Source organism: Poeciliopsis prolifica, unplaced genomic scaffold, assembly GCF_027474105.1.
Source record: "Poeciliopsis prolifica strain line A6 unplaced genomic scaffold, Auburn_PproV2 SCAFFOLD074, whole genome shotgun sequence".
In the NCBI taxonomy this organism is placed as follows: Eukaryota; Metazoa; Chordata; class Actinopteri; order Cyprinodontiformes; family Poeciliidae; genus Poeciliopsis; species Poeciliopsis prolifica.
Window position 1 is genome coordinate 102,606 of NW_026562449.1, and position 12,223 is coordinate 114,828.

The following is a 12,223-nucleotide window of genomic DNA, read 5'->3' on the forward strand; positions in this document are numbered from 1 at the left end:
ATGAATGCAGTGTCACCAAAATTACACTTTAGCCTCTGTTTCACTCCCTCAGTTCACTAAAGTTCAGGGGTTGACCAAACCATAATAAAGGTTAACAAGACAAACGCAGGGGAGTAAATGAGAAGTAATGTAAATGAACAACCTTTGTGAACACTTCCAGGGAGTTCGGAAGGTTTGGGGATAAACTTTGAAAATTGTTTTCTCTAACTTTTGGAATCCAAACTTCTAACATTCAAATGGTCATATGCTCTACAAATATTCCTATTTATTTTTATGTCATTGGAAAGCTTAAAATCTACACTTTTAGAATCTGTAAATAACTCAAAACGCCACCGAGTAGATTTGTTCCTACTTTTGCTGTGGCCAGTCACAAATATCAGCACACACAAATGTAACTCACCAGAGATTTTATACTTAAAGCCTGATCCATGCCGAGTTGGGTGTGTCAGCAGTTGACCTGTTGTTGGTTTGCTCATCAGCCAATGCCCATGATGCTTCACTACAGGAGAGACAGAAACAATTTATCAACAAAGATGTTTGGATGGAAAGTGATTTTACAACCCAGCTCAGCCATGTCATCACACATCTGAGTAAAGCTCATCCTTCAGCATTTTTCCAATCTGACAAAAGGTCAGTGTGTTATTTTTCAGCTAGCATTTAAAAATAAATGTATAGTTTTGTGTGTGAGGTGTTCAAAGGTAAACCTGGACAATACCAGCCATTCTCTGTACACTGTCATCAGCAGACATCAGATTCAGTGGAAGACCAAATCTGTGATTCGGTCTTCCACTGAATATGATTTTCTGTCTGCTGATGTCAGTGTACAGGAACTCCTTTGCCCGTTGTGCAATTAAACTGTTTAAATGCTCAGTGAGGTGAGGAGGAGGGTTAACAGGAGTGCAGCAGAAACAAATGCACTATAAGATTGGGCTATTAATGTAAACGTAAGTATGTAATGTATATGTAAGACCGCTATGTGGGAGTTAGAATGATACTTCCACGACGGAAAAATCCTAAAGGGATTATTAATAAAGTCATATGTATATAAATCTACCCAAATCAAAGTAATCTGCGATGACAAACCTGTTTGTGCTGAGAAATCTGTTTGTGCAACCACAATTTTTAAAACATTAAAGTATGAGATACATATACAGACAGTCATGGCTCCCTCTGAGACTCACAAATAAAAGGTACATCATTAAGTACATGTTTTTGCAGCATAGACTTACCAAAACAGAGCACAAAGGCTCTAATATTCTTCATCTGATGCTAACCAGTGAATAGCATCAGATGATTACATCATTTACACACCTGCTAACATTATTTAATTAGGTCTGCATGTTTACAGTTAACAATAGTGACCCCACTATTGCCAACTCAGCGACTGTTTTACTAAATTAAGCGACATTTCAGACAAAAAAAATTGGTATTGGCCAAAATCAAAATCAGCAGGTAAGACTTTTTAAAGATCAGCATTTGACGATCGACCAGAATACTACGACCGGTGCAGCCCATTCATAGGTTTGATGCCCTTACAGTGGCACACACCTATATTTATTTTAAAAACACTAGGTGGGACACATTTTGGCATCCAAAGATGGCTCACGTATTCTTGGGAAAAGGAAAAAAATCAACTCGATCTATGACATAGGAGCTGGACAGTTAGAAACGTTATTCAAGGAGGAAACTGTTCCCTGGGCATTTGAATATGCGTATTGTATTGTTCTATTGTTAATGGAATACATACACACATATTCATTCTTTGATTAAATTAATTTATCTCAAGTGTAATTACAAAAGCTAAAATTTTTATTTATACCAGGAGTCTTTCTCACCAGAGAATGTGGACCCATGCTGATCTGATTCTATGCCTTCAATCAATTTTAATTGGACAAGTTTTACATAACATAGAAGTTAATATAAAAATGTTTATTTTAGATACATAAATGATCAACAGCAAAAAACATATCTCCAACTACATCTTAGAGTAGCTCAATGAAATATAAATACAATAGCCATGTAGCCTAATAGAAAACATTTTGCTAGACAATGTCAATTATTATTATCAAATGTTATCAAACATGCCATTTTGAAGTTTCTATTAAAAGCTCCACAAATTTTTCTGATAAATATTATGGTACCAAGGCATATTAAAAAAAACCTTTGTCTTTGCTTTTTTTCTATTCCTCCTCTTTCTTTTTTTTTCTCTCTGAAGTATTTAATCTTTTTTGTGACATTGTTTTGATAACTTATCCTCCACATACACTTTGGAGGTTTGGATGTTCTCCACAGGGCAGCTCATATTACCATTCAGTGCAGTACCTACCTTGGCCACCAGGGGCCCCCCAAAAGCAATTCTCTCCCCCCCCTTTTGTCCATATAAGACAGATTTCTACATACATGACCAAATATATATTATTGTAAAAAAAAAAAAATCACAACTTTATAATGAAGTCGTGTGTCTTTGTTAATATAGTTACATAGGAATCATTACTAAAAAATGTTTAAATCAGTTCCACTTTGGGGGACATAGACGGCCGCGCAGCTTGCTTTTGCCTTGGGCCGGCCCTGTTTACAGTGACACATTAAAACTGGCCTCAACTATTAATTATCGCGTTTTTTTTTTTTAAAAAGGGTTCAATATTTTATTCTTCTGATTTCTTTGTCCTCAGACCACAACAAACATATTGAGACATCTGTTGAGGAATCAGATGGAGACCCATCAATCAATCACTCAATCAATCAACAGGTGGCGCCCGGCTGTGATATTTGAAGGGAGCAGATTTTTGCAGTACGTCTGGTTTAAAGGATTCATAAAAACAGTATAATCGGCAGCTCATAGATAGATACCAACTGAGATTCACCGGGTTCAGCTCTAGCGGACTCCAGCACAGATTTACCGGGTGCTGCTCGCTTTTCTGTCCGAACAGTGTCTGCATCCCAACAGCTGGTTCAGCAGAGAGGGGTCCAGCGGAGAGGGATCCAGCCCAGAGGAGTGTGATGACAGCCGGTTTCAAAGGCGAGGAGCCTCAGGTTCGGCAGCACAATGAAGCAGGTGTAAAATGGCTGAAAGCTCGGATGCTGCTGCTGCAGACTGATGGAGGCAACAAAGATCGTCTTTAAGCTAAAACGACCCACTACCTCGATTTTTTTTTTTTGCCACACGCCCACACATACCATGAGTTCTGTGCACATGCGCTTTGTATTAATAGAGATAGGAAAGATTGCAAGATAACTCACGCTTTTTACATGCTGAGGAACAAACCAAGTCAAACTGGTTTAGTTTGATCATCTGCGGAAGCGTATTGCTATCACAGAGGAAAACTATAGAGCGCTATCGCGTTATAATATGATACTTATCTTGTATAAATCTGATGTTGTATAAACGTGATACTTATCTTGTGTAAACGTGATATGTATAACAGTGATTCTTGAGAAGAGGGACAAAACAGGTCTTTATGGATAAAGCACAAAATTTGAATAAAATATACACAAAATATATATTTTTTAAATATCTGACTAAACTGACCTGGGCCACGTGAACACAACAATGTATATAACTGGTGTTTGCTGAACATTTTTTTGTTTAAACATTGTAGTAGGTGGGTGGTGTCTTTAAAATCCCTTGTCCTGGAGCAAAACCCAATACATTATTACAGTTTAAAACAATTAAAGAAATACTAAGATAATATATTATGACAATTAAGTATAAGTATTAAAATAAATATAAAAGTATCAATAAATTGAATTAAAAATCATTTTTATATGTTTTACAACTCAATTGAAATTTGTCTCAAGTTTTTGTCAACACCGTCAGACATAAAAAGAATGTAAAAAAAATCACAAAAAGGGATCATAAACTGTTATTTAAGAGAAAAACGCCATTTCTTTTAACAGAGAAGGGGGTTCGGGCATTTGTAACCATTTAGCAATGCTGAAAATAAAAACTGCCATTTTCAGACGTTGGCGTCACATTCCTGTTTCTGTCCTTTTTGCCACTAAGGAACCCTTCTCAAACTTCTCAATGTTGGAGACGTTTCAATTTCTAGCAAAATGTTTTCACATCAAGCTACATGGCCTCTACTTCGATGAACTACTCTATGCTGTAGCTGGGGATATGTTGTTTGCTGCTAAGCAAAATCATTTTGTAGCTTAGAAGTTGATTATTTTTACATCAACTTCTAAGTTCTGTGAAACTTCTGTTAAAATCATTTGAAGGCTCAGAATCAGCTCAGTACCAGTCCACATTCTCAGGGGAGAAAGATTCATCTGGTACAAATTAAATTCTTAGCTTTTGAAGTTACAGGTAAGAGAAATTGATGTAATCAAAGAATGTCATAAATATGTGTGTAGGGCTGCACTGATTGACGTTTTCTGGGTGATCCCAGATTACCAATCTTTAAAAAGCCTGACTTGCCAATTTTGATTCTGGCTGGTATGATTTAAATGTAGCAAGAAAGTTACTGAGTTGGCAACAGTGGGGTGAATATTGTTAAGTGTAAACGGTGGGGCCTGACCTGGTCTGTCAGTCAAACCTCTCACTGTAGAGCAGAAGAAGACAGAGGCTGATTTATAAACGTCTGCTGATGAAGATAAGATTAGCTTCACATGTACATATCAGCAGATCATGATCCCCCAAAATTCAGGAAATCCAGTACACATTGTTAGAAAAACTAGTAGGCCCCAAAACTAAATTTTGCTTAGGGCCGCATGGAGGCTTGGGTCGGCCCAGTGTCAGTACCACACAGTTACTCGCGTCGCGCTGAAGTAGACCCCACAACCACAGGTGAGTCTGATGTTCCCTCACCATCAGTAGTGGGAGTGGCATCTAACGACTTAATAAGTATTCTGGCTAATGGCTGAAGATACCATGCTCACATCTAAGTGTTAAATAAATGCAAATAAGTCTGATTAAAATAACAATACTAAACATCTGATCATTTCCAGATAGATCAATAAGTGAAGGTCTTTATGCCTATACCACATTATTCACTATCCACTTCATTGGTGACTGCTGATGTCAGATCGTGTAGGCCTATCCACCTAAAAAGATCTGACGTCAGCAGATCTTTGTGTGGGGGTGAGGGATGAGTATGTGTTGATAACTACTGAGCTAAGGTTTTTCCTGAGCCTTCAGTAAAATGCTTAGCCTCTCCTCCTCCCGCTAGCGCAATGTTTCTCAGTTCCAGTCCTGGGGACCCCTGCCCTGCATGTTTTAGGTATTTCCCTTCTTCCACACCTGGATTGAATCTGTGGGTGATTAAAAGGCTTCTGTAGTTCTTGATGACTGCAGAAGAGGTCATGCAGTCGTTTGGATCAGCTGTTCTGAAATAGAGGCACACCTAAACATGAAGAGCAGGAGGGCCTGAGGACTGGAATTGAGAAGCCGCACTGCGTTAGCAGCTGCAGAAAAGCAATTCTGGAGCCGCCACTGAACAGTAGGTGGCGGTATGCACCTTAAAGTTGCTTGTGATCCGCCAGTAAAGAAAAGAAGACGACGAATATGATGATACGTGTAGGCCTATCGCAAAGAAAATAAAGCGATGTCGGAACACGGAAAACAGTTTCTTGCGTTTTCTTCAAGTAACACAACAGAAACTTCCTCCGTGTATCCAGCAAACGTTTGAATCACATCAAGAAACAAGTAGAGCAGAAGCTTTTAATATGAAACGTTGGACCGGAAGTATTCCCGCTGACGTTTCGGGGCGTTGACGCACATTCCAGGTGTGTTGCTGCCGTCATGGGGATGGTTTACTCGCAGGTAAGTTGAAACCGTTCACATTTTTCTCCCGAACTGATCCTCCAATTCGTTTACTTCTCATATTTCATTCTGCGTAATCCGTTCAGATTACGCGCCGCTCGCCCGCCTGAGTTCCGTCTGGTTCACAGGTGTTGCGGTCGGATAGGAATATCTTCCTCCCGGTCCAGGTGATCCATCAGTTTCTGTGACGGAAGGGGGCAATAGCATTCAATAGTTCTTCAACACCAGCGAGAAGAAGAGTAATTACATAAACTGCGTAAATACTGACGCGTGAGGTCTCACGTAGCTATAAGAGTGCGCAGCTTTCATTCTTTTAAAAACTGCCATATGGACAAAAAAAATTGTGACGTATAAAGCCGTACTGCGCACCTTTTATAACGTTCATAATCAGGCTGTCTGAATATTATGAACTCCCTGATAGAGCAGTTAATCTCTCAGTTGATCTCACATCGTCTTCTGCAGAGTCTGGGGTTCCAACATTCCATAGATTATCCATAGCAGAATGCAAGCATGGTTTTGAATATTTTTCTGATCGGACAATATTTCAGGTAATTTAACTTTTTTGTCTGACCCCATATTAAACTTCTCCCCTGCCTCTTCCTGTTGCCACTCTCTCCTTCAGTCAGCCTGTCAGGCAGCCTATGATGGAGATCTCCATCAGCTTCATACCATCCTGAAGATGAACCCAACCATGCTGGATGTTCAGGACCAACACACTGGGGATACGCCCCTCATTGCTGCTTGTCGTCATGGTAACCTGAAAGCAGTGAAGTATCTGGTTGATAACAAGGCAAATGCCCAGCTTACCAATAAGGTGTGCCCTCATGATGATGCCAAAAAGCTAGAATACTATCAGCTGTACTGACTCTGTGTCAATGTATCCCTCAGAAACAGAGGACATGTCTTCACTATGTGTCTAAGAGGACTCTGTCTCTTTTGGATTACCTGATGATCACCATCCTGATGCCTATTCTGCTGCTGGGATACTTCCTCCTGGTAAACTTAGCCAATTAGCACTCTACTTGCAAAAAGTTAGGAGTCTGGCTTTGTTCAACTGTGGTGAAGTGCAGGCATGGCTCTGTTTAGTAAAGTCAGATGGAACTGGGTCGATTCAGTGATTTGAGGGTGAAGCCTTTTCAGTAAGATGGAGACATGTCTTGGTTCAGTGAGATGAGCTAGTGCTCAGTTCTTCTAGGTTAGGAAGAGGCAAGGCTCTTTTCAGGAATCCAAAAGACTTGAGACTTACTTGACCAAGTTCTGATGGAACCATAACACCAAACAATCTCCCTGGATTTATCTGGCAATCAGGTGCTCAGCAAAACATTCTAGATCTGAGTCAGCAAACAGGAAAATAGCATAGCAACCAAACATTAACATCATAGTAGCTGCAGAAACTGACAGAAGGCAAGAAGAACATCATTATTAAAAATAAAAATGATAAAAATGAAATCTAGGCAACATTTATCCAGAGCAGCATTACCAATATTTTAACCAGAATAACTGATTGAAAAGCTTAGAATAAATGACAGCAGTCAATGAACAGAAAACATGAACAAAAAGAGCAGAGCAATATGGTAACTAAAACTAATAAAAAACTCAGAGGGACAAAACTGACTGGTATGCTGCAAGAGTAACTCTTATTATCGCTGCATTCACCATGTCATTGATGTCTTTCAGTCTGCTTTCCGTGCTCTCCACAGAGACTGCCCTAAACAAAATCTTCAATGACATCCATGTAAACACAGTCAAAGTGCTGGTTCTGTTGGACCTCATGACCCTGTTGATCATGACATATTACTAAAACAGCTGGAGAATTGGGGAAGTCCAGAACTCAAATCTTACATAAAGAATGGGGATTTCTTTGTTTCAATATGTAACTTCTCATTGAAGCAGACAGAAGTCACATGTAGAATACCAAGGTTCAGGCCTAAAGGTTTATCATGAAAAATAATATGTAACAATAATATTTATATTGCTATTTTCACTCTGTGGTTTGTACTACAAAGTATCTGTTTTTCTTTTAGCTTAGCCAATTCAGATTTTTTTTTTCTTCAAAATTGCTGAATTTTTGCATTTTCCCATTCAAATGCTCGGAAACTGGTTCAGGTACCAATCTCAGGTCCAGTCAGCCTGTTGCAGATTTTAGCCCTGACCCTTCTTTTGTTGTTCTCCACTTTGAACAATTTTCCTCAGATTAGTTAGACAGACAATGCTCACCAAACAGAGGCTTGTCAAATTTCAACCAGATATAACTTTACCAAAACTGAGCAAAACATTTGAACAATAACTGAATAAGGAGCTCAAGACACAAAAAGCGTTCCCCAGTTCCCATGCAGTTTCACTTCATCATGTTATTGTAACTGGCCAGTTGAGAAAATTAAGGCTCTGTGCTCCTGACTTTTTTACTACATCATGTCTGACCTTTGCAGCTATTTGTTCTTGTTGCAGCTGCAGAAACAGAGAAGGAGCGTGGCACTAATGGATGTCGTGCTGAGCAGCAGAGTTAATGTCAGCACCGTTGACTATGTGAGTGAAACATGGTAAATATCAAATTGCAGCTTCTTTCTGATCACTGTCTGACAAGAATGTCTTTTCTGCTGTAGAAAGGAAACACAGCGCTGCACTATGTCTGTCAGACGAAAAATTACCATCTGGTTCCGCTGTTGTTGAAACGGAATGCCAAAACTGACATCAGGAATAAAGTATGTCCACTACTGCACCATAAACAAACATGAGCAGAGCTGGCTCTTCAGTTCTCAAGCAACTCTTCTTTTATTACAGAATTCCATATTTTAGCGTAACTTGGCAAGTAGCAATGTTTTGGATGACACTCCTCCCTATAAGAGAAGCTTAATTTTATGAACCGTAAATTCTGGACTATGAGCTGCTACTTTTTTCCCACACTTTGAACACTGCGACCGCACTAAGATGTGGCTAATGCGTGTTTTTTTTTTTTTTTTTCTTCTAATGCCGGTCATGTGGACGAGTCAGGAGAGTGCACTGCAGCCATTTTCACAGTGCTTCTGATTGACTTCAAACAACTGATATAGGTTATAACTTTCAAGCCTTCATAACATGGGAACAAATTAATTTACCAGAAAGTCTTTAATCGTGTTTATTCCTGTCTTCGTGAACAGTAAATCCTGTAAGTTTGAAAACATTTGCTCAATATTTGTCAAAGTCATGAGGGGGGAACCAAATATTTTTAGCTGCCTTAAATAACCTGTCTTCCTGTTCAAAGCTCTTTGGACGAGGAACAGATTATTTCAAGTGACTAAAATATTTAAGAAATTAAAGTGCAGATGTCAGTTAGACTCTAACAAGTGCAGTAAATGCACACGTAGCTTCACCTTTCCAATTAATCACATATCAGATGACAAACGCCAAATAGACACATATATATTATATTATATATATATATATATATATATATATATATATATATATATATATATATATATATATATATATATATATATATATATATATATATGTATATATATATATGTATATATATGTGTGTGTGTGTGTGTGTGTGTGTGAATGTTGCCTACTGTTTCTTTAATTATCAGTTTCATACAGTTGATCTGTTTCATATGTATGCTTATGCTGTTTCCCAGGATGGAGAAACTCCGCTGGACATTGCCAACCGGCTGAAGTTCACAAAGATTGTTAATATGCTTAGAAAGACAAACTGAACTGATTGACACCCAACAGCATCATCATTAGAGGACAGACTGATCCATGATGCTGAAGAAGAGACACTGATCCCAAACTCTGCTAAACTAGCCTTGGACACTTGGTGTTTTAAGCTAAAAGGAGGTTTCTATTTTAGGCTAGCTTGGCTAACATTACTGTACTAAGCTTGGTAAATTCTTTCTGTGGTGTGCTAACCCTGACCCTAGGCTAATAGTTTTTGTATTAAATTAAGCTAAATGTATCTGCTCAAAAACAGGCTAATAGAATCATTGAGCTTTCTTTCTTCTTGGATGGTGGGGACAATAGTAGGAGGTTGTTCAGCATTCCTACTCTGTCCACTTCTGTTGTGTCCTTGGGAAGGACACTTAACATACCTGCCTGCTGGTGGATGCCAGAGGGCTCAGTGGCGTCACTGCATGGCAGCCTCACCTCTGTCAGTGCAGCTGTGGGATTCATCAGCAAGTATGCGTGAATGGGTGAATGGCTGAATGTTGTGTGAATTGCTATCGAGTTCTGTGGGTTTAATAAGGCACTATGCTAGTACAGGCTATTTACCATTTGGCTGTTGCATTTTTCTAAGTTTCTCTGGAGAATTTATCTAAACAAAGAGGAGGTAATTATGCCATTTCATTCCAGTGTTTTGTACCTGTGACATATCTAAAAACTGCTGGACAGTGGCCCTTGAGGACTGGAGTTTGACACCCCTGATGTAAGTCCTTTTAGGCTAAAAGCTGTTCTTATTGTCTACCATCAGTTATTATCATAGATGCTGAGATAGACTAGCGGTTAATGTCTTTGTACCACTAACTAAACACTAACTAAAAGCCTTAAAACAATCATAAACATTAGTTCCACTAGCAACTTTTTTTTTATAACTTTGACCAAGTTGATATTCACCAGGTGTCAATTACACAACATATGCTACAACATATGTTGTGGAATCACTTCAAACAGGGTCAAATTTGTCTCCACATGCTTACTGTCATGGATTGTGATTTAGAATTTTTTTTTTTGGAACAGACCTTTTATATAATTCCAACTTTTTAGTTATTGAGTATTGCTCCTAATCTGACTGCCTAATTAAACACAGTAGAGCTTCAATCAGAAAGCATGCAGGACATCAGTTGATGTTATACTGGCATTAGCACAACTACAGGCTTTAGATCTACTGCAATGCATTCTGGGCACAAAGTAATTATCATTTGCTGCACAGCATCAGAGTATTTGTTATGAGGTTGTTATGCCATGATATTCTGGAATAATATAACAAACATTTTTCATTGAAAAAAAATCATCATGTTGGGTTTTTTTGTAATGGAAAATGTGGCCATTCCAAATGAACATACATAACTTTCAGATGTTGACTTCTTTTTCTTTTCTTTTTTTTTTTACAGTAAATATTAAATTCCTTCAAACACCAGAAACAAAAACCTAATTTCCAGATTTTCTTATCTTCTATTTAAATCTACAATCTATCTATATAGATAGATAGATAGATAGATAGATAGATATATAGATTGATAGATAGATAGATAGACAGACAGACAGATATAGATCGATAGATAGATATGGTAAATGGACTGAACTTAAATAGCGCTTTTCCAGTCATTTTGACCACTCAAAGCACTTTACACTAGAGTCACATTCACTCATTCGCACTCACAAACGCACACACATTCATACACCAATACGAAGACCAGTAGCCAATTTGAGGTTAAGTGCCTTGCCAAGAGGCACATCGACAAGCTGGAATCGAACCTGCAACCGACCGTTTGCAAGACCAGTCTGCCAGACAGCCACAGTCGCCTTGATAGATATCTATATATGATATGTATATATATATATATATATATATATATACATATATTCATTCCAGTGTTTTGTACCTGTGACATATCTAAAAACTGCTGGACAGTGGCCCAGCACTAGATATATGATATCATATATAGATATATATAGATATCTATATATAGATATATTTGAAGGAATATATATATATATGTATATATTTCGTCAAATATATTTATATATAGACCCTGCAGATATGTATATCTATATAGATATAGAAAGATATATATATCTATCTATATATATACATCTATATACTAACTAAACTAAAAGAAATTGTCACCTTCTGTTTTTATGGAAATAACGTAAAATAAATTTGACTTTGCATCTTGATTGTATTTGACATCTTGAAATTGATCTGTTTTCTTAAAAAGACTTTTCTAATACCGCTTCTTCAAGACATCCTCACAACAATGATGCTATTTACAACCATTTTAAAGAGCATTGGACAGAGAAATAGTTTATTATGATAAGCAGATGCATAGTTCCAGCATGTGTTTGCTAAGCACTTGGTAAAACTGATATTTAGAATTGGAGTCTTTGAAGAGCAGGGTGGCTTTGGCATTTAAACTTGATTTTAAGTAATTCTAAAGCACCAATGTAATTTTGATGTAACATGTCTATAATACCCTTCCCAAACAAAAAGGCATGGATAGGAAATCAAAGCAAAAGCTGCAGGGTCTATAGCTCGAGATTATGAACCTCTCAGTTTCACTTCACTGTTTTCAAACTTAGCAAACCCACAACCAGAATATGTTAAATTTTATGTTAATGGATCACTATGATTATAAAGCTGTTCAGCTTTTGTCCTCACCTTTTCTGAAGAAAGCCACTGGGTCATTCAGCATGTTGAAATTAAGCCCAAAACTCATCTCAGCCGTCTTTAATCAGCTAAATGCTAGTTGAATACAAGAA

At 37.9% G+C, this 12,223-nt stretch overlaps 2 protein-coding genes across 7 annotated transcripts in view; one reads left to right on the forward strand and one right to left on the reverse strand.

The window, feature by feature from the left end:
* Positions 1 to 12,221, reverse strand: part of stambpl1 (STAM binding protein-like 1) — a 31,338-nt gene extending 19,117 nt beyond the window's left edge. For 3 of the 6 annotated variants that reach the window (XM_055021204.1, XM_055021203.1, XM_055021200.1), the window contains exons 1-3: positions 12,123 to 12,201; positions 2,901 to 3,094; positions 401 to 499 (exon numbers count right to left, since the gene is read on the reverse strand). In XM_055021204.1, coding sequence (XP_054877179.1) covers positions 401 to 430 — 30 coding nt within the window. In that variant the 5' untranslated portion in view covers positions 431 to 499; positions 2,901 to 3,094; positions 12,123 to 12,201. Of the gene's footprint in view, positions 1 to 400; positions 500 to 2,864; positions 3,095 to 12,122 lie in introns of those variants that run through there. The other 3 variants (XM_055021201.1, XM_055021202.1, XM_055021205.1) reach the window with 3 other exon arrangements.
* ankrd22 (ankyrin repeat domain 22) lies at positions 5,697 to 12,066 on the forward strand. The gene is made up of 6 exons (XM_055021207.1): positions 5,697 to 5,761; positions 6,384 to 6,575; positions 6,650 to 6,757; positions 8,210 to 8,287; positions 8,365 to 8,463; positions 9,382 to 12,066. The coding sequence occupies exons 1-6, from the start codon at positions 5,741 to 5,743 to the stop codon at positions 9,457 to 9,459; spliced, it is 576 nt and encodes a 191-aa protein (XP_054877182.1). The 5' UTR covers positions 5,697 to 5,740; the 3' UTR covers positions 9,460 to 12,066.
* Positions 12,222 to 12,223: the final 2 nt, after the last annotated feature.